The sequence below is a fragment of the Procambarus clarkii genome, chromosome 83 (genome assembly GCF_040958095.1).
Source record: "Procambarus clarkii isolate CNS0578487 chromosome 83, FALCON_Pclarkii_2.0, whole genome shotgun sequence".
NCBI lineage: Eukaryota > Metazoa > Arthropoda > Malacostraca > Decapoda > Cambaridae > Procambarus > Procambarus clarkii.
In genome coordinates, this window is record NC_091232.1 from 13784842 (window position 1) to 13807341 (window position 22500).

At 40.5% G+C, this 22500-nt stretch overlaps 1 protein-coding gene across 1 annotated transcript in view; it reads left to right on the top strand.

The window, feature by feature from the left end:
• Positions 1-22500, top strand: part of LOC138358456 (carbonic anhydrase-related protein 10-like) — a 221226-nt gene that overhangs the window by 114834 nt on the left and 83892 nt on the right. Inside the window, exon 3 of the mRNA XM_069316433.1 lies at positions 17272-17331. Coding sequence (XP_069172534.1) covers positions 17272-17331 — 60 coding nt within the window. The remainder of the gene's footprint in view (positions 1-17271; positions 17332-22500) is intronic.

A 22500-nucleotide genomic window follows, 5' to 3' on the forward strand; every position in this document is an offset into this window, starting at 1 on the left:
TTAGCTTCCGACTATGCACATGTTTTGCTGCTCCTGTTAATAACCCGGGAATTTTTCTGTATTATATTAATATTACACTGGTTAAAGATATCTAAAGTGATATAAATCCCTAGTTATTATTAATATTTAGATGCTGTAGCTACTCAGTAGCTCTAAATCTTGTACACTTGTTCAGCTCCGGGTAATGTGAGCTGAGGAAAATAGAATATATTTCACAAACAAAATCATGCATTCTGGAATGTGTCGACATTGTTTAAACAAAACATTTCCATCATATTGCCAAAAAAGCTCAATACCTAAAACGATAGTCGATAAAAAATGCTTTGACAAGCCCAAACGCAATATCTATCTTTGTATTGGCGTTTTTTCTCATACTATTTAAATATATACACCTGATCAACAACAACAGTTCACCTGGGAAAGAGGATTTCCCAGGTTATTTTTCGGGGGAGGGGGGGGAGGGGGGTGGAAGTGGCTGGGATTATTCGTGCTTGGAAAGAGAGGGCGTGTAGGTGGGAGAGACAGGGTGTATATGAGGGTGAACCTCAGAGTGGTGGTCACACCCCTCAGTACTGTCCAGTGGTCAGAACCTCAGAGTGGTGGTCACACCCCTCAGTACTGTCCAGTGGTCAGAACCTCAGAGTGGTGGTCACACCCCTCAGTACTGTCCAGTGGTCACACCCCTCAGTACTGTCCAGTGGTCACACCCCTCAGTACTGTCCAGTGGTCACACCCCTCAGTACTGTCCAGTGGTCAGAACCTCAGAGTGGTGGTCACATCCCGTAGAACTACACTTCCTTACGTCACGCATCAAGACCATGAATCTCTAACCCTATTCATTTCCAAGAGGTGCACATCTTTATTTACACAGAACTCCATTCATATTAAGCACAAAAATAATTGGTAATTACAAGCAATTTGCAATTCAGTTTGCTCGCGGATGTAGATTTCTTATCAGCATTACTCACACCAATTTACATTCCTTGTGTTCATTACACGAGAGAACCTTACAGAGCGGCTTATATGGAGAACGTTGACCCCCGCATGCGTTATAAAGTAGTAAAAGCTTTGGAATTTAGATCAACTGACCGCTTGTCGTACCCACACAATGACGAAAGTGGCCCTACCGATGAAATTAACTTCAATATGTTTAAGTTATAACAGCGAGGTATAAGTATGGTAAGAATAATCATTAAAACAGTTATAAGATTGTAAAACATTAAGATAATTATTTAGTTACATAAAGAAACACTTCTGTAATTAATATATTTATAATAAGCTGTGAACTCCAAATAAAGACATTTGACTATAAAATAGCAGTATTAAGATAATTACATATACATAGCTGGTGTGGGGATTAATTTTTTTAATTGATTGTACAAATTCGATCAATTTTTTTAATTGTATGTTATCGGTTTCAACCAAAATTATATATTGACTTTTTAATTGTATTTTTCATCAATCTTTATAGCATCTGCTTACATACCCTCAAAAGAGCATGTATCAGTCGACGTTCCGAACAGGAATATATACGTGTTTAAAATGTTCCACGCCGAGTCAACCAATACCTTTTCCACCACCGCCCACGGGATGGGTATGAGTATGATGTGCATAATAAATAAATGGAATCAAATGAACCAAATGAACAGCTATAAATTTGTCTCCAACTTATATTTTGTATGTGTAATCGATGCCTTATTTAGTAGTTTAATTTTCTGTTACCGATCAATCAATAAATGATGGGCATCATATCTTCAGCCACGTAATTGGGATTCATCGTCGGCAAGCAATAAATGCCAGCGGTTTAAACGACTCGATTGGTGTGCGATATGTCCCAATAAACGGGGGGGGATTTGTCCAGAAAAAGGACAAATGTCCTTTTGAACTTTTTTGTCCTTTGAACGTAGACTCAAATACGAGTCGTCTGTAATATTGCAGCTGTCCTCTCGAGCGCTCACAACGTCACTAAACTGAAATACTAAACTGGAAAAACTTAACTTAACTCACGAATAGGAACGCGACATCACGTGAAGTTTGTGTCCCGCTATAATTTTTAGAATGTTAATTCTTGACGATTTATTCGTCAAAATACAATGGGCTATTGTAGACCACGAGTTGTTCATAACTTATTCTTACGTATATCTCACCAACACGTTAAACATTCCAGCTGATCCCACATCTATCCTATTACCATTTAAACTGTTCCCATATATATAATGAATCCAATTCCCAATCTAATATTTATCCCCCAAAAATTTAAGTAAGGAATATAAATTCAAAACTTGGCTCTATTACTGTCGTTTCATACTACACTGTATATCTAAGCCTGACTGCAATAAATTTTCACTGAGAAGCTGCACCGGGTGTTCTATTTATAAACAACTATCGAACGTGATCTAAGCGACTTAATAGACCTGCGAGTAATCAAGGAGGAAGGCAGCTTTTTCAGAACACAATGAAGTTCTTGTTACAAGTGCACAAAAGCGAAAAGTTAACAAGAACTTTTCAAACATGAGATGCCATATATATATATATATAATGACACCATCTAAGACACTTCCAAATAGGCATTTTTGGACTGTTTAACGTCGTCCTTCAACTTCGCCCAAAGTATTTTAGAATAAAAATAATGTCAATCATCCCGAATTTTAGATTCCGTTTAGATTTTAGTTGTCTTCAATATAAATTTCAACTATAATTTCAATCTTGGATTTTTTTTGTTCGCACTTGCACACAAGCCACCCATAGCCACTTCCCTCTTCCTCCCCCTCCCTCACGTCGCCTGTACCCTACCACCGCCCGCTCCCACCCTCGCCTCACCCCCTACCCAAGCCTCCGCCCCTATCTATTCGGTGCCCAATCATCCCCGCCCCCGCCAGCTCCCCGACCCCGCCAGCTCCCCGCCTCTATCGGAACCCTGATTCCTGCCCCACAACCTACCCCCACCCCACCCTTACCCCTACCCATGCCTGCTCCCCCCCCCCTCCCTAAATAAGGAGGAACGGAAAAGGCTTCACAAGTCTTGTCCACAAGACTTACCAAGCCTAGACGAGGCTTACCAAGCCTAGACGAGGCTTACCAAGCCTAGACGAGGCTTACTAAGCCTAGACGAGGCTTACCAAGCCTAGACGAGGCTTACTAAGCCTAGACGAGGCTTACCAAGCCTAGACGAGGCTTACCAAGCCTAGACGAGGCTTTCCAAGCCTAGACGAGGCTTACCAAGCCTAGACGAGGCTTTCCAAGCCTAGACGAGGCTTTCCAAGCCTAGACGAGGCGAGGCGGAGCTCCCCGGCGATGTAAAATTTTATTTTTGTTAAAGTGGAATTACAGACATGTGTGGCGTCCTTGAAAAGTGTTTGTATAAAGTACGGTTACGTCATGGGAGTTTCCAATATTGGAATAAATTAAATTTTGGAAATGAATAAACGTATTTTCGTTTTTTTGAGAAATTCATATAATATAGTCTTGAAGAAATCTCAAGGGACTTGTTCCGAATCTGCACAAGGAAGTACCAAGGCCAAGAGGCATGGTAGACTGTGCAAAATAACGTCTATGAAAAGTAGAGTTGCAATGAGAACTCTAAACATAAAACGTCCGAGACTTTTTATCTCTCACTCTCACTCACTCATCAAGGACGTAACTAACCAATCTCTTCCGGTGTTCAAAAAGGAACTTGACACGAATCTCCATGGGATACGTGATCAACTGGGTGGAAAATGATAAATCAGATTGCGTGAAGTTGAGTCTAACAGTCTGGTTCACCAGACCACCAGTCAGGAGGCCTGGTCAGAGATTGGACCGCGAGTACACTGATCCTTGGAACCATTTCAAGGTATTACAAGCAGGAGGCTGTATTGCTTTCAAGATGAATTACATATTGCCTGAACGCAACAGGTAACAATATCGCGCGCTCTGATATTTCAGCTAAATTCCTTTTTGTGAATACAGGGATGTGTGCGCAATAAGGAATTTATTCATATCAAGTACAATAAAAATCGCGTGAAACTAAACAGACAGCAACATACCTTAAAATGGTGGTGTCGTGTCCCTCGAAGAGCAGGAGACTTACCTGTAATGGCATGAAAATTAATTATTTATACACATACGATGAGGTAAGGTAATTATGAGAGAGAGAGAGAGAGAGAGTGCCAAATTATTACGACTGTATAGAAAGTGGAAGGGACACGAGGACAAAAAACTGGGATAGGATGGAGGACAGGAAGTATACCCAACCACTTGAACAGTTATGGGTTGAACGTCGACCTGCGAGAAGCGAGACCGTCGCATTACCGTCTAAGACAAGTGGCTGGGCACTTAGGTAAATTTGCTTATATACTTTTCAGTCGTCCTACACTACATATATAATATAATCACCACATGAATATCATCATATTTTAGTGTATGTATATAAGCAGCACACATTAGAATGACACTCGAGTATCGAGGTCTAACTTACCTTGAACTGAAGTGCGAGAGCGCCGAGATACCTCGTCAAGTGAGGTCAGTTTTGAGCAAGATGTGGCAACGCTCCCTTCCACATGCTCGTATCCACAAATTTCTGATGTTTTTTTATTAAAAACTTATGACTTAGCCAAATGATGTTGCCAAACACTCACGAATCATGAAAGACTTATGAAGCACTCGACACGAGAACCACAATAAACATGTAAGTTATTTGTTTATATACGATATACTACCACATGAACATAACATTTAACATGTACGTTATTTTACCACAGCAGTAAAAGTCGGGATTTCTGTTAAACACTAAACACTTCAGAAATAATACTTAGTCACGTACAGACGTTGCGGTGTTTCCTGCAATGGTTTTCTTTTTGTGTCTTTATAGGTAACCACAATACACTTCTAGAATCTTTCTGAGTAAGGAGATTGTTTTAGATTTAATTTCTCAGGACGAACTGCTCATGTAGCACGGGCTATAGTGAGCCCGTAATTGATTTCGGTTATTCGCGATAACCTGGTTACTGTGATATTTGAGTCAAAGTTACAACACACTCATCACTCACAATATGTAACGCTTACTAATATGACCCGCGGAAGATAGCCCGTTGTAGGGCTCTGCTCGTTCAGGCTGTGGCCGACTCCATAATTACATTTATCAGTTCAAAGGTACTGTGCATTCAACATCGGTATTTTTTAATTATAAAGTATTATTACTATTTATAATAATTTTGTGTATTATAAGGATTGGAGGAGGATTGGTTAGGTGTTTAGGTTGTTAGCAATTATTTGTGTTTGGGTGCGTAGAAGCGGTATTTATAAAGGAGCGACTCAAACGTAAGAAGAGAGTGAAGCAATATTCGAGAAAAATTCGACTGTCATCACTTGTCATTCGCATGTGAAGAGTTTTTCAATCCTAAACAGATGGTTTGGCGACTGTATTAGGAAGCATTTTGCCAATGATTATGAGAACGGATTGTTAAAGAACAGTGCCTAGAATTTCCTTATTTCGAGTTTCGAATGTACTCTCATGAACCCATTCGAAGCCAGGCGGTGTTTCTCGAAGCTCAATCTCAAAACATTGACAATTTTCTTCTCTCGCTTGCTGTGCTCGAGGGACACTTCTCTAGCCACTTAGCCCATGGACTTTAAATGCAAATAATTCAGCCAGACTTCACAAACATTTGCAAGGCGCCCGTAAGTCCAGCCAGTTAGTCACAGCTGAAGAAACTAAGCTTCACTCGAGAGCGCTTTGCTCGATTCCTAAGTTCGAGTCGCGCCTATCTGGGTGACTTTCTCCCGACCTGCAAATATGGATGATTGCCAAGAGAACCTAATTACTTGGCCATACATAACATGCGCCTAGATGTATACGGAATTGTAATGTATAATAGCGATACTTTGTATTTGCTGAAAACCCGCTTTCTGATGTACAATGCGTTATTGTTGATGAGTGAGACATTGAGTCTTGTGGATCGGCCGAAGCTTGCTCGAGCATGGCCTAAGGGTAGGTTTCTAGGGGCAAAGTATATGTAAACTGTAGGGTGTAACCCGATTCACGATCTATTTTAAGAATAGATATAATAGAAAATGAGGTGAGAGTGGATTATATTAAGCAGAAATCGTATTCGTATAATCGAAAATGCTTGCTACGATGCACCTTAACTCGTATTTTTGTTATGCTCTAACTTACATTTGTGAACATACTAACAACATGCCCACCGAACAAAACGGTGTATAAAGAATATACACCGAATATACAATATACAAATAAGTCATGCCTAAATTGAAGAACAAGAGAACGAGTGATACAGGTAGAAACTGTATCACTCCACCAAAAGTGAGAAAGTATTCGTTTGCAAATTCAATATGTTGTCATTAGTAATTGTTTTCTTTGTGCATATTCTGCGTATTATGGATGCCATCCTCTGCGTGGCCTTCCCTTCCCCCCCCCCCTCCTTGCGCTCACCCTCTCCTTGCGCGACTTGGGAGGCTTGGTAAGCCTCGTCTAGGCTTGGTAAGGTTCGTCTAGGCTTGGTAAGGCTCGTCTAGGCTTGGTAAGGCTCGTCTAGGCTTGGTAAGCCTCGTCTAGGCTTGGTAAGCCCCGTCTAGGCTTGGTAAGCCCCGTCTAGGCTTGGTAAGCCTCGTCTAGGCTTGGTACGCCTCGTCTAGGCTTGGTAAGCCTCGTCTAGGCTTGGTAAGGCTCGTCTTGGCTTGGTAAGACTCGTCTAGGCTTGGTAAGCCTCGTCTAGGCTTGGTAAACCTCGTCTAGGCTTGGTACGCCTCGTCTAGGCTTGGTAAGCCTCGTCTAGGCTTGGTAAGCCTCGTCTAGGCTTGGTACGCCTCGTCTAGGCTTGGTAAGGCTCGTCTAGGCTTGTGAAGCCATGTCCACCCTTCCTTGTTTAGAGGGGGGTGCAGGCATGGGAATGGGGTTCGGGTGGAAACGAGTGGGGGGGGGGGGAAAGTTAGTGGGGCAGCAGTCAGGGTTCCGATGGAGGCGGAGAGCTGGCGGGGGCGGGGATGATTGGGCTCGGTATGGGTAGGGGCGGAGGCTTGGGTGGGGGTCGGGCAGGTGTGATGGGGGAAGAGGGAAAAGGCTTTTGAATCTTGTGTTCGATGTTGCTCTTTATAAAAAAGTAATAAATATGCAATTATTATATCCATTCAAATATAATAAATGGTTGTCTTTTATTATGTTAATTTAACAAATTTGCTGTATATTGTAATTGTTTCGTCTTATATATTTCGTATTGTATCTATTAGTAATCATAATGATTAGTAGTCATTATATCTAACGAAGCTTCGAAACTATTTTTAACTTGTCAGTTACACCTCTGCTCAACTTCCCGTTCTCTTGAATTGTCACTTCGCTAAAACCGAACTTTTTACCCTAAGCAGAAACGTACGAACCCAAGCAACCCACCTAACCTATCCTGTTCGGTGCAGAGAAAGCGGATATTTGTGAGCCGTTATTTTTCTTAATAGGATGCATTTGTAACGGTGGTTACGATTGAGGAAAAAGTGACCTATTAGTTGAGAGGATTGGTTTGTTCAGAGCTAACTGTACCCCACTGATAACCTTCCATGTCGTTGTAGACAATAATTAGGTCAATAGTACATTCACTGAGTGCGAATATTACCGAACTCGCGTAGCTTCAAGAGTTCCTAATGTTTACTATAAATACATTTCTAAGAATAGAAATACAATAATATAAACACGAAATAATGAGTGGAATCACTATGGATAAAATAACAAAATAATAAAATATAAAATTATGATTACAAAAACCAAATGATTTCCAACAGAAACTGTTGTAACAAACTCAATGGCAAGCCACCAAGCCATCCTCATTGTAGTCTACCTTATTAATAATGAAAGAAATGCATTTTGGGGGGAACATATCAATTTACCTAATGTGCAAATTCAGCTAAATATAATTTTGTGTGGTTCTCCAGGTACCCAATTACAGAGCACTCCAAATGAGACAACTCTGCTATTGAGCTTTAGGGAGTCACGAAAGATATATTATTTTATGCAAGTTCGGGACGTTGGAAACTTCAAGTGATACTTTTACTGATTAAATGCATTAGGATGATGATGATTATCGGACCGATATATTCTTAATGTTAAAGTATAATCTTATTGTAATTCTATATTGTTAATGTGTCAGTTACTTGTTTATCTTTGAAACGTGCTTTCGTTAATAGCTTAATTATTAATTATTCATGTCTCAGAAATTAAAGGGGCCCATATTGATTCTCCAGTAGATATAATGAATATCAGAGAATTTAAAGTATCAAGGATTTGAAAATGAAAATTTTAAATACACAACAAACCGCGTCAGTTCACTGGAAGTTTTCCTTCAGGTTACGGAACAACCGCAAATATTTTCAATGATTCGGAAATGTAGATTGTTAATTAGACCTGGGCCGAAGGCTCATAAGCAGTACAGCTAATTGTGTCCTTCAAGCGAGTATGTATTGAAGATAATTCAATGAGTAGTCTTGAGCAACTGTGCCGCATGCTCGCTTGTAGCCGCGGCCTCAACGCTAGAGGCCAACACACTAGACACACTCGAATCTTTTCACAGCAGGAAAGCAACATGTAAGAGATCTAGGAATAATGATGTCGGACCTTAATGAAGTTTAAAGTTAAAACGATATAATAGTTAAATTATGGTTATGCTCCATAATGTTTATGGAGCATAACCCAGAAAATATAGCGTCAGCTAGTATAAAGGATAAAATGGATTAAGAGAACTCACAAATCACAGGATACTATCACAATACTCATACTTTTCAAATCACTTGTGCTATCATGCCTTGAGTTCTGCTCGATACTCACTTCCCCTTTCAGAGCAGAACTATTGCTAAAAGAAATTGCTAAAAGATTAGGGAATTCAGAGAACATATATAACAAACAGATACGATAAAGGACCTAAATTATTGGGACCGTCTCGTAGCTTATTAAAAGGACTCTCTGGAAACGAGACGAGAGTGGTATTACATAGTGTGTATGGGAACTACTGGAAGGCCAGGTCCCAAATTTACACGGAAAATTAACAGCATATTGAAGCGAACGATAATATAGGAAATACAGAACAAGAGCTAATGAAGAGAAGAGGTGCCATGGGCACACTCAGAGAACACTATGAACATCAGAGGTCCACGGCTGTCTTTCCAGCAGGTATATAAAATATTGCTGGAACCACAGTGGACTTCTCAAAGAAAAAATTGACTCTTCCTGCAAGAAGTATGGACCAACCTTACACTTGCACCAAAGGGAATAAAAAATATATATATTTTGCATTATATCCATATCATAATTTTCGGATCATTTTCAGAAAATTTTACATAACATTCGTGGATTCGTGGATATAACGGGAGTCACCTTATGACACCCGTTATATGCGTATCTCCCAAAATATTTTTTACAGCTACAGATTAATGTTGCTCCTACAATTATTATATAAACTGATGGCACAGGGAATCCTAGGTGGAGCAGAGCAGCATATCTCTCGTGATCTATCACAACAGTGTAAAGCAGTTCAACATGTATGACAGTATATTACAAACGTAATTGAGTCCCCTTGCACATAGAAACATATTAGAGACTTTCCTCTTTGAAATTTTAAACATTAGAGAACAGTCTTGGTCCACTTCTGTTTAAATGCATGTTTCCGGTATGTTAGTCCTCAGGATATGAACATATATGATTAATACTTGAGCTTCCAGCACCGTGCACCGGACACAGTAATTATCTTCGTATCCGGCCCAACTTGGTGATCCGTATTGTTAGGTGTAATGTCAGGAGAGTTCCCATCTCACCCGTTTATATTCGAGCCTCTACGTCTACTTAAGAGTAAATATTATCAAGTCTTTTCTCTTCCTCTTCCCTTCCTCTATTTCCTCTCTTCCTCTTCCTCTTCCTCTTCCTCTTCTCTTACCTCCCCTTGCCCACCTTCCTTCCCCTCTCCCTCTCCCTCCACTTCACCATGATCACTGTCGTTTACCCGGACTTAGAACCGTATATCATTCCTCCCGGGATTATTATGAAGGCCGCCAGGGGTCTGAGTGATATGTAGCTGTCGGCTGAACATGGCCATTTCGCTCTATCTGTCAGACACCAGTACAAAGGAATTTTGTACCATATTGACTCTTTTTTTTCGGTGTGATATTGCAAGCATTAAGTAGATGGAGTTCATTATGTTTGTCAGTGTATAAATCTCCACCTCTTAGACAAATGTCACGAACCTGGATTGTGCCTGGAGAGGGTTCTGGGAGTTTTTCTACTCCTCAAGCCCGGTCTGGGGCCAGGTTTAACTTGAGTGCCTAGTCCAACAGGCTGTGGCTTCGAGCGGCCCGCGTATCCACTACAACCCGTTTGGTCCGTACATCTTACAGGAAAGAGTCCATTTTTTTCTTAGAGAAGTCCACTGTGGTTCCAGCAATATTTTTGTATTCCTGCTGGGAGGACAGCCGTGGACCTCTGATGTTCATAGTGTTCTCTGAGTGTGCCCATGGCACCTCTTCTCTTCATTAGCTCTTGTTCTGCATTTCCTATATTATCGTTCGCTTCAATATGCTGTTAATTTTCCGTGTAAATTTGGGACCTGGCCTTCCAGTAGTTCCCATACACACTATGTAATACCATTCTCGTCTCGTTTCCAGAGAGTCCTTTTAATCAGCTCAGAGACGGTCCCAATAATTTAGGTCCTTTATCGTATGTGTTTGTCGTATATGTTCTCTGAGTTCCCTTTCTTTTAGCAATCTCTCTGGCTCTGAAGGAGGGAAGTGAGTATCGAGCAGAGCTTAAGGCATGATAGCACAAGTGATTTGAATAGTATGAGCATTGTAATAATATCCTGGGATTTGTGGGTTCTCTTAATCCATTTTATCCTTTTTACCAGCTGACGCTATATATGCTGGGTTATGCTCCATAAACGTTATGGAGCATAACCATAATTTAACTATTAAATCGTTTTAACTTTTAACTTCGTTTAGGTCAGATATCATTATTCCTTGATCACTTACATATTGCTTTCCTGCTGTGAATAGATCCGAGTGTGTCTAGTAACCTGTATTTCGTTTAAGGTCGTAGTTTCTTCCATACCTAAATAGCTGGAATTGGTCACTATTAAACATTATGGTATTTTATGTTGCATAGTCGAAAACTGTATTAACATCAGCTTGCAATTTTTCAATGTCTTCTACGAAAGCAATTTTCCAGCATCTATGAGAGAGCGTTGAGGCCGCGGCTACAAGCGAGCATGCGGCCAAGTTACTCAAGACTACTCATTGGATTATCTTCAATACATACTCGCTTGAAGGACACAATTAGCTGTACTACTTATGAGCCTTCGGACCTGGTCTAATTAACAATCTACATTTCCGAATCGTTGAAAATATTTGCGGTCGTGCAGTAACCTGAAGGAAAACTTCCAGTGAACTGACGCGGTTTGTTGTGTATTTAAAATTTTCATTTTCAAATCCTTGATACTTTAAATTCTGTGATATTCATTATATCTACTGGAGAATCAATATGGGCCCCTTTAATTTGTGAGAAATGAATAATTATTAATTAAGCTATTAACGTAAGTACGTTTCAACGATAAAAAAGTAACTGACACTTTAACAATATAGAATAAGAATTAGATTATACTTTAACATTAAGAATATATCGGTCCGATAATCATCATCATCCTAATGCATTTAATCAGTAAAAGTATCACTTGAAGTTTCCAACGTCCCGAACTTGCATAAAATAATATATCTTTCGTGACTCCTTAAAGCTCAATAGCGGAGTTGTCTCATTTGGAGTGCTCTGTAATTGGGTACCTGGAGAACCACACAAAATTATATTTAGCTGAATTTGCACATTAGGTAAATTGATATGTTCCCCCAAAATGAATTTCTTTCATTATTAATAAGGTAGACTACAATGAGGATGGCTTGGTGGCTTGCCATTGAGTTTGTTACAACAGTTTCTGTTGGAAATCATTTGGTTTTTGCAGTCATAATTTAGTTTTTTATTATTTTGTTATTTTATCCATAGTGATTCCACTCATTATTTCGTGTTTTATGTTATTGTGTTTCCATTGTTCGTATTTTATATTTTAATATCAATGTATTTATAGTAAACATTAGGAACTCTTGAAGATACGCGAGTTCGGTATTATTCGCACTCCATGAATGTACTATTGACCTAATTATTGTCTACAACGACATTGAAGGTTATCAGTGGGGGTACAGTTAGCTCTGAACAAACCAATCCTCTCAACTAATAGGTCACTTTTTCCTCAATCGTAACCAACGTTACAAATGCATCCTATTAAGAAAAATAAAGGCTCACAAATATATCCGCTTTCTCTGCACCGAACAGGGTAGGTTAGGTGGGTTGCTTGGGTTCGTAAGTTTCTGCTTTGGGTAAAAAGTTCGGTTTTAGCGAAGTGACAATTCAAGAGAACGGGAAGTTGAACAGAGGTTAACTGACAAGTTAAAAATAGTTTTGAAGCTTCGTTAGGTTTACTAAAAATATGTAACTAATAGATACAATACGAAATATATAAGACGAAACAATTAAAATATACAGTAAATTTGTTAAATTACCAAAATAAAAGACTACGATTTATTATATTTCAATGGATATAATAATAGCATATTTTATTACTTTTTTATACAGAGTAACAATTTTACGAGTTTGATACGTTTTAACTTTCATAATAGATATTCTGATTGTATTTGATAATTTAACTATTAAATCGTTTTAATTTTTAAATAATTTTGGTATTATTTATTTTCTTATATTCCTTTCCCCTTCCTTCCCAAAAGGAAAATTTCGCTTTGAAATTGTCTGAGTCACATCTCCTGGCAACACCTAGCTCTGGTTCTGCCATTTACTTTGGCCATAACGCCAATCTCAAAGCAAGTTCCCTCCCGTTGATTACCCAACTTTCCACGGCGCTCCGGCGTACAGCTCCGATAGTTCCTTGTTCACCCCAGACACTAAAAGAGAAGTGTGCAGTTTGTTGAAGTCATTTCCTGGAGGAGCTGGCAACGGGCGCAGTTTTGTATGACACTTTTTTTAATTTTGTGTATGTGAATGTTTCTTTTCTGCGGGTTGTTGGGCCTGTGTGTGGGGGGGGGGGGGGGGGCTGCGTATTCCTAGTTCCAGTCTGCTGTTTGATGGGTGTGTGTGTTTATGTGGCTGCGTATTAATAGGTCTAGGTCTGAATGAGACGTAATGACTGTCCATACTAACAAGGCGCATATAGTAGGATTGTATACTTGTACGACACACTAAGGGAGGTAGATGCTTGCATGAATTATTTCGCGAATGAACACCTATAGGGTGTAAGAAGATGTTTATATGATACACTGTGGGGGATGGATGTTTATATATATTGCGGAGGTGCATTCCTATATAACATATTGTATTGCTGGATGAGAAAATTAAATATTATTGAACTATTTGTGTAAACACATTGTGTTGGCAGGCGGATTACTAGGTACATATATACTGTATGTGAGATGTTATTCTTAAAAGGTACACCAATGATTGTTTTGGGACGTAGTGGAAAATATTATATATATGCATATATTGAATTGTATAGTAAGAGGCTGAAATTAGAATTGACGTGTTCAAGGGGGGATTTACATAAATGTTTTGTCCCTATTATATAAAACGTAATTGATAATCAAATAAATGATGACAGAGATGGACAGAATATTATATGGAGAGTGGGTTTGTAGTGATGTTCGTTACTTGAATGTTTCCGAGGTGATAGTATTTGCCATCACACACACACACACACACACACACACACACACACACACACACACACACACACACACACACACACACACACACACACACACACACACACACACACACACACACACACAGTCTGGGGCCTCGTAGCCTGGTGGATAGCGCGCAGGACTCGTAATTCTGTGGCGCGGGTTCGATTCCCGCACGAGGCAGAAACAAATGGGCAAAGTTTCTTTCACCCTAAGTGCCCCTGTTACCTAGCAGTAAATAGGTACCTGGGAGTTAGTCAGCTGTCACGGGCTGCTTCCTGGGGTGTGTGTGTGTGGTGTGGGAGAAAAAAAAAAAAGTAGTTAGTAAACAGTTGATTGACAGTTGAGAGGCGAGCCGAAAGAGCAAAGCTCAACCCCCGTAAAAACACAACTAGTAAACACACACACACACACACACACACACACACACACACACACACACACACACACACACACACACACACACACACACACACACACACACACACAGATGTAAATAGGGGTGGGTGGCTGCTGAGTGGACAGCGTTCTAGACTCCTGGATCTAGGGACCGGGGTTCGATCCCACGACACCGCCGAAAAAACAAATGGGCAATTTCCTTCGCCCTGATGCGCCTATTACCTAACAGTAAATAGGTACCTGGAAATTAGACAGCTGCTACGGGCTGCTTCCTGTGTGTGTGTGTGTGTGTGTGTGTGTGTGTGTGTGTGTGTGTGTGTGTGTGTGTGTGTGTGTGTGTGTGTGTGTGTGTGTGTGTGTGTTAGAGAGAAGTATATGCAGTAGATATAATAGAGGAAAAATAAATTGGTTAGAAGGGGTCCAGAAGATAATAGCTGGATTCAGCCGATACAAATAGTAAATACAGGCATGCCCGCGCTCTGTTTCAAAGCGCCATATGACAAATGTTATAAAGACGGGACTCATCCTGTAATTGCACTTAGGTAATTACACATACATACCTGGGGTGCAGAGTTAGTGAAAGGTGTCAAAGGAATTTTTAATAAAACGAGTAAAATACAACAGGAGGAGAGAGGAGAGGAGATGATCTTAGACGACCGGATCAGGACCGTGATTCCTTAAGTACTTTCGTGTTCATTTACGAGACCTGTTAATTTTTCCTTCATTATGACGGCTTATTCTTCAATTTTTAACAGTTTACGAACTAGAAAACGATGGGACGTCGTTCTCGACGCAAGGTTATTATTGCTACAGACAACCTTGTACCTGGTTGATACCTGGTTGATGGGGTTCTGGGAGTTCTTCTACTCCTCTACTTCTTCTACTCTCCTCCCTACTACTTCTTCTACTCTACTCTTCTACTACTGACTTGTGAGAGTTTGGTCCACTAGGCTAGTACCACTTCGGAGCTCAAAATCAAAGCCTCAAAGCCACCATGATTGGGTAAAGATGTAGAGGTTTCGTAACTGGACACCTATGTGTTTGATGACTCCTGACCCCAATCTTTCTTCATTATTCCGAAGAAGTATAGTGCTTTGAGCATGAGATCTCAGTGTGGGCCAGCGACCATGGTGTCCTAGCTCAATAGTTCCAGAAACAATGACTAAGTCAGTCAGGGGAGGAAGAGCAGACTGCATGAAGGGGAGGTACATGAGGGTATGATAGTATGATAGAAATGTTGAATACAACGAGGAACTTACGGACACAAAGTCCAGGAAATAATAAATCAAGTGAAGGTGCAGAGTGTCTGAGGAGCTTAACACACTAACGATAACAAACATGTCAGGGCCTCGTAGCCTGGTGGATAGCACGCAGGACTCGTAATTCTGTGGAGCGGGTTCGATTCCCGCACGAGGCAGAAACAAATGTGCAAAGTTTCTTTTACCTTGAATGCCCTGTTACCTAGCAGTAAAATAGGTACCTGGGTGTTAGTCAGCTGTCACGGGCTGTTTCCTGGGGGTGGAGGCCTGGTCGAGGACCGGGCCGCGGGGACACTAAAAGCCCCGAAATCATCTCAAGATAACCTCAAGAATGAGTTTGAGGGAATATAACAACACAAGGTTCGGGAGCAAAAGAAATTCACAGGAGGGAGTTGAGAAAATATAGAGGACTGAAGGAGACCCATAACAGATTCACCGGATATAGGAACGAACATATAAACAAGAATAATATTAAAACAAAACATCCAGAACAAAGAAACAACCTAAATTTCTACATAGCCAAATACGATGGAAAATGACTGGGCGAGTCATTTTTGAAGTGTGTGTACGCCCCTAGTACAATAGGCGAGTACACACACAAACACACACACATACACTCACAGCCTGTAGGGACCAGGTAGCCTGGTGGATAGCGCTCAGGACTCGTAATTCTGTGGCGTGGGTTCGATTCCCGCACCATGCAGAAACAAATGGACAAAGTTTCTTTCACCTTGAATGCCCCTGTAATTTAGCAGTAAATAGGTACCTTGGAGTTAGTCAGCTGTTAAGGGCTGCTTCCTGGGGTGTGTGTGTGTGTTTGTGGTGTGGAGAAAAGAAAAAAAAGTAGTTAGTGAACAGTTGATTGACAGTTGAGAGGCGGGCCGAAGGAGCAAAGCTCAACCCCCGCAAGCACAACTAGGGGAATGCAACTAGGTGAACTAGATGAATATACACACACACAGGTGAGTACATGAGACACATTAGGTAAGTACACAAACACACACACACACACACATTACTTCCTGTCATGTCAGCTCTTTCGGCCATTGGCATCATAAATGCATTGTATAATCAAGTTATAAGCTCTGTCCATTTGCTGTGATGAAAGTTGATTACTGCAATTTTAATTACGAAGGTTGTTTAGTTGTGTGAGCATCAGAATCAGTGCACAATTTTCAATTTATATTTTTAAGCTTAGAATATATATAATCTCTAACCAGCACTATTTAGCTTCTGTTTTATTTTAAATTCTTTTTTCTTGTTCTAGTTCAAATAAATTCATTTGTAATAATTGATATTTCCAATACGATTATGTGATCACCAGTAGGCATGTGTGTGATCTCTTTTACAACTGAGTATTTCGAATTACACCTTTGTGATCTCCATTACACCTGTGTAATCTCAGGACTCCTGTGAAATCTACAATACACCTATGTGATTTTCAATACACTGTGAAAGCTCCAGTTCATCTACTCTACCATTCTCTCACACGTCTCTCTAAAACAGCCATCTCCTTCAAACATATGTTGGAAGAGCTTTTCATAAATTGAAGAGCCTGTAAGTTGTGTTTCTTCAGTTAGTGTCCTGTAACCTTTACTTTCTTGTGCAAACATTGTGTAACATATAGGTACTAGTGCATATATTTTGTATCCTATAGTTACTTGTGTGTATATTTTGTAACGTATAGTTATTTCTCAATATATTCTGTAATCTCTAGTTACTTGTGTATACATTTTGCAACATGTTTACTTTTGTGCTGCTTGTGCTACCCCCACATACTTTACTTTTGTGCTGCTGGGGGTAGATACTTGCCTTATCACACACCTGTAGCACATGTTTCGTGTTCCTGCAGATATGGGCGTGAGTCTCGGCTGGAACTGGGAGATGTGGTGGACATACGACGGGATATCAGGTAAGCTCCGCCAGGTGTGTTCACCTGGTGTAAAGACGAGATTGTTATACAGGTGTTCGGTATAGGGGTGCTCGTTATAGGGGGTGCTTGTTACAGTGGTGCCTGTTGTACGGGGGACTTGTTATTGGGGGTAGTCATTATTTAGTGGGTTGTTATAGATGCGCTGTTATAGGGGTGGTTGTTATAGAGGTAATTGTTATACAGATGCTTGCTATACAAGAGCTTGTTAAAGGGATAGGTGTAGTTTCGTGGTTGTTACAGATGTGGTTGTTATGGAGGTGGTTGTTTTAGAGGTGGTTATTTTATAGTTGTTATAGAAGTTCTTGTTATTGTGTTATGTATGTAGTTCCTATGATGGTGGGAGGAGTTATTCAGGTGACTGTTGTGAATGCAAGCTGTTATACAGACAATTGTTATAAATCCAAGAGATTATTATTGTTGTTGTGATTGTGATTTGATACAGATGATTGTTTCTGGTGTAGGGTGTTATACATGCGTGTGTTGTGTATATATATATATATTCCCGCGTTTCCTGAAAATATAGTAATACAATCGAGCGCTTGGAGTATATATTTGTTCTCTACTAAGAGAAAAATCTACTTTGGAATTTTTAAATATATGTTGTATTGTTCAACAGATTATCAGAGGATCCTTTTATTGATTTGACGTTTTAGATAAAACATTTCAGTCATGTTGACCAGACCACACACTAGAAGTTGAAGGGACGACGACGTTTCGGTCCGTCCTTGGCCATTCTCAAGTCGATTGTGATGAGGAGGTAGGGACAGGCAATTTCAGTCATCTTTTAATTAGTGTTTTACCCGACTACTATTCTTAAGAACGAGTCACTTCTAAGAACTTGTCGTCCTGGAAGCTACACTGACGTTCCCCCTTATCATTAAATACCTCAAGCGCCAGTCCAATAAACTTGAACCCAAATGCCAATCAGATTGCTCCAAATGCTGATTGCACGATCTAATGGGTCATTCTATGCACTATTCATATGAGTAATTACCCCATGATTGAGCTAGAACTACCATCAGCTTGGCAAGATAGCCCAATCTAGTGTGACTTTGTCTCCAGGAGAGCAGTTTGCTTGCTTCAGAAGTCATGAATCTTCTAGTTCAACGCTTGTTGTAAACCCGATTTATTTTTTCTTACTGCTGTTATTGTAGGGATACAATAGTTATGCAAGATTTACATACAATTGTGTGTGTGTGTATATATATATATATATATATGCATTTATATATATATATATATATATATATATATATATATATATATATATATATATATATATATATATATATATATATATATATATATATATATATATATATATATATATATAATATGCATGAGTGATCACTAGCCAGATTAAATAACTTAAAAATCTGGATATCATTCAATGTTGTGTATTTGATCATTCATTTGCGGTTGTTTACTGTACAAACTCCTCCTTCAATAACATGAAAGTCTACTCTACTGAATCTTGAAAGTAAACACGAGTATAATTGAAAACATATAAACGCTGTTGCATCAAAAGAATGTGCTTCAAACGAGTGCTTCCAATTTTAGAGAGGGGGAAGATAGGGTAACTATTCGAAGCTTATTTTTGCTCTCTGTATTCTGGTTAAATAATAATTGTTGCTAGCGATGGAGGTAAGAAAAAATTTTCCTCGTTGAAATGATTTATAAATATTTACCAATGAGCAGCGGTATTTTATTTCAATTAAGCATATTAATTATTAAAGTGATCGTGTATTTTTTTTAACATATTATGAGTTTAAATTTGTTCTATTCATGCAAAAATTCAAGAATAATACTGTTTATCTGAAATAATAGAACTGAGAGCGCCTGTAAATTGTGTTTACCAACCATGAAAATTGACCGAATGAGCAAAATATCTGTTCATTCCGATGAAAGTTGCGACATCATAGAACGAAATTCCACCGTCATTCACAAGGCAAACGTTCAACAATTAAAGATATAAATGACGTTGTAAACTGTGACTGATGCAGCGTTTGCACGTGAGTGTCACGAGACTTCGTTGAATAGACTCATCTGAGTAGCGTAAGATATACCTGAATGTACAGACTTTAGTTGCACGAGTGGTCTCCAGAGGCTCACCTGAGTGGGCGCGCGCGCACGTACACACACACACACACACACACACACACACACACACACACACACACACACACACACACACACACACACACACACACACACACACACACACACACACACACACACACACTGTGGTGTGGGAAAAACAAAAAGTAGTTAGTAAACAGTTGATTGACAGTTGAGAGGCGGGCCGAAAGAGCAAAGCTCAGCCCCCGCAAACACCACTAGGTGAATACAACGAGGTGAATACACACACACACCCACACAAATACTGAGCCAAATCTCCCTCCCCCCACATCCAATCCCCACCCTTCTACCCCTCCCCTCCTCCCGCCGAGTCCCCCCTTCCCCCCTTTCCTTCCTGTCCTCCCTCCCCTTTCACCCCATACCCTCCCTTTCCCCCTTCACTTGATCCCCCACCCCGCATCCCAGTATCCTCTGCGACCCTGTTATCCACCTCACAGGTCCTCACACCCATGGAACAGCTTCCTCCACCAGCAGAACACTCATCAAGGAGGCGATTTAAGAAGGGACAAAAGAAAGTGAGCCTCAAGGCAATATACACTAACATAGATGGAATTACAAATAAAGCAAATGAACTTGGAGAATGGAAACTAGAGGAAAACCCAGACATAATAGCACTCACAGAAACAAAGCTAACGAAAACCAAAACAAATGCAGTGTTCCCACAGGACTATTATATTATGAGGAAAGAGAGAGAAGGAATAGGTGGTGGTGATGTAGCTCTGCTGGTAAGAAAAGGTTGGAATTTTGAGGAGATGGTTGCTCAGGGATGTGGAGGTTTCAGTGACTACATGACAGATACAATAACAACTGGAGGGCAAAATATTATAGTCGTAGTCATATATAATCCACCACCAAATGACAGAAGACCCAGAAAGGAATATGATAGAAACAACATGGCCACCATTAACATAATAGAGCAGCTTCTGTTGCTGGCAGAAATAGATCTGGACTACTAATTATGAGAGACTTCAACCATGGGAAGATAGATTGGGAGAACGGAGACCCGCATGGAGGACCAGAAACATGGAGAGCTAAGCTGCTGGACGTGGCAACAAGAAACTTTCCAAGCCAGTACATCAAAGAACCAACAAGAATGAGAGGAGAAGATGAACCAGCAATGCTTGATTTGATATTTACCCTAAATTAGTGGGATATAAGGGAAGTCAAGATGTAAGCACCCATGGGAATGAGTGATCACAGTGTGTTGAACTTTGAGTACCTGGTAGAGCTAGGAATTATCTCCCAAAAAAAGAACTAGGAAACAAAAGGCTGGCATACCGAAAGAGAAATTATGAGGAGATAAGAAGTTTCCTAAGGGAAATACCTAGGGACACAGACCTCAGAGCTAAGTCTGTTCAAGATATGATGGACTATGTCACCCAAAAGTGTCAGGAGGCAGTAAGCAGATACATCCCGGCCCAAAAGGAAAAATCCGAGAAACAAAAGAAGAATCCATGGTATAATAGGGCATGTATGGAAGCAAAGAAACTGAACAAAAGGGCGTGGAGGAACTTCCGGAACAACAGAACACCAGAAAGCAGAGAGAGATACCAGAGAACCAGGAATGAGTATGTCAGGGTGAGAAGAGAAGCAGAGAAAAGTTATGAAAATGATATAGCAAACAAAGCCAAGACCGAACCAAAGCTACTCCACAGTCACATCAGAAGGAAAACAACAGTGAAAGAACAGGTATTGAAACTTAGAACAGGCGAGGACAGGTATACAGAGAATGACAAAGAGGAGTGTGAAGAACTCAACAAGAGGTTCCAGGTGTTCTTCACAACAGAACAAGGTGAGGTCACTGTGCTAGGAAAAAGGGAAGTAAACCAGGCGGCCTTGGAAGGGTTCGAAATTACGAGAGAGGAGGTCAAGAGACACCTGCTGGATCTGGATGTTAGAAAGGCTGTTGGTCCAGACGGGATCTCGCCATGGGTACTGAAAGAGTGTGCAGAGGCACTTTGCTTGCCACTCTCCATAGTGTATAGTAGGTCACTGGAGACGGGAGACATACCAGAAATATGGAAGACGGCAAATGTGGTCCCAATATTAAAAAAGAGCGACAGGCAAGAGGCACTGAACTACAGGCCAGTGTCCTTGACTTGTATACCATGCAAGGTGATGGAGAAGATCGTGAGAAAAAACCTGGTATCACATCTGGAGAGAAGGGACTTCGTGACAAATCGCCAACATGGGTTCAGGGAGGGTAAATCTTGTCTGACTGGCTTAATAGAATTCTACGACCAGGTGACAAAGATTAAGCAAGAAAGAGAGGGCTGGGTGGACTGCATTTTCTTGGATTGTCGGAAAGCCTTTGACACAGTACCGTATAAGAGGCTGGTACATAAGCTGGAGAGACAGGCAGGTGTAGCTGGTAAGGTGCTCCAGTGGATAAGGGAGTACCTAAGCAATAGGAAGCAGAGAGTTACGGTGAGGGGTGAGACCTCCGATTGGCGTGAAGTCACCAGTGGAGTCCCACAGGGCTCTGTACTCGGTCCTATCTTGTTTCTGATATATGTAAATGATCTCCCGGAGGGTATAGATTCATTTCTCTCAATGTTTGCGGATGATGCCAAAATTATGAGAAGGATTAAGACAGAAGAGAACTGTTTGAGGCTTCAAGAAGACCTAGACAAGCTGCAGGAATGGTCGAGCAAATGGTTGTTAGAGTTTACCCCAACCAAATGTAATGTAATGAAGATAGGTGTAGGGAGCAGGAGGCCAGATACAAGGTATCATCTGGGAGAGGAAATTATTCAAGAGTCAGAGAAAGAAAAAGACTTGGGGGTTGATATCACGCCAGACCTGTCTCCTGCAGCCCATATCAAGAGGATAACATCAGCGGTATATGCCAGGCTGGCCAACATAAGAACGGCATTCAGAAACTTGTGTAAAGAATCATTCAGAACTTTGTATACCACATATCTCAGGCCAATCCTGGAGTATGCAGCCCCAGCATAGAGTCCATATCTAGTCAAGGATAAGACTTAACTGGAAAAGGTTCAAAGGTTT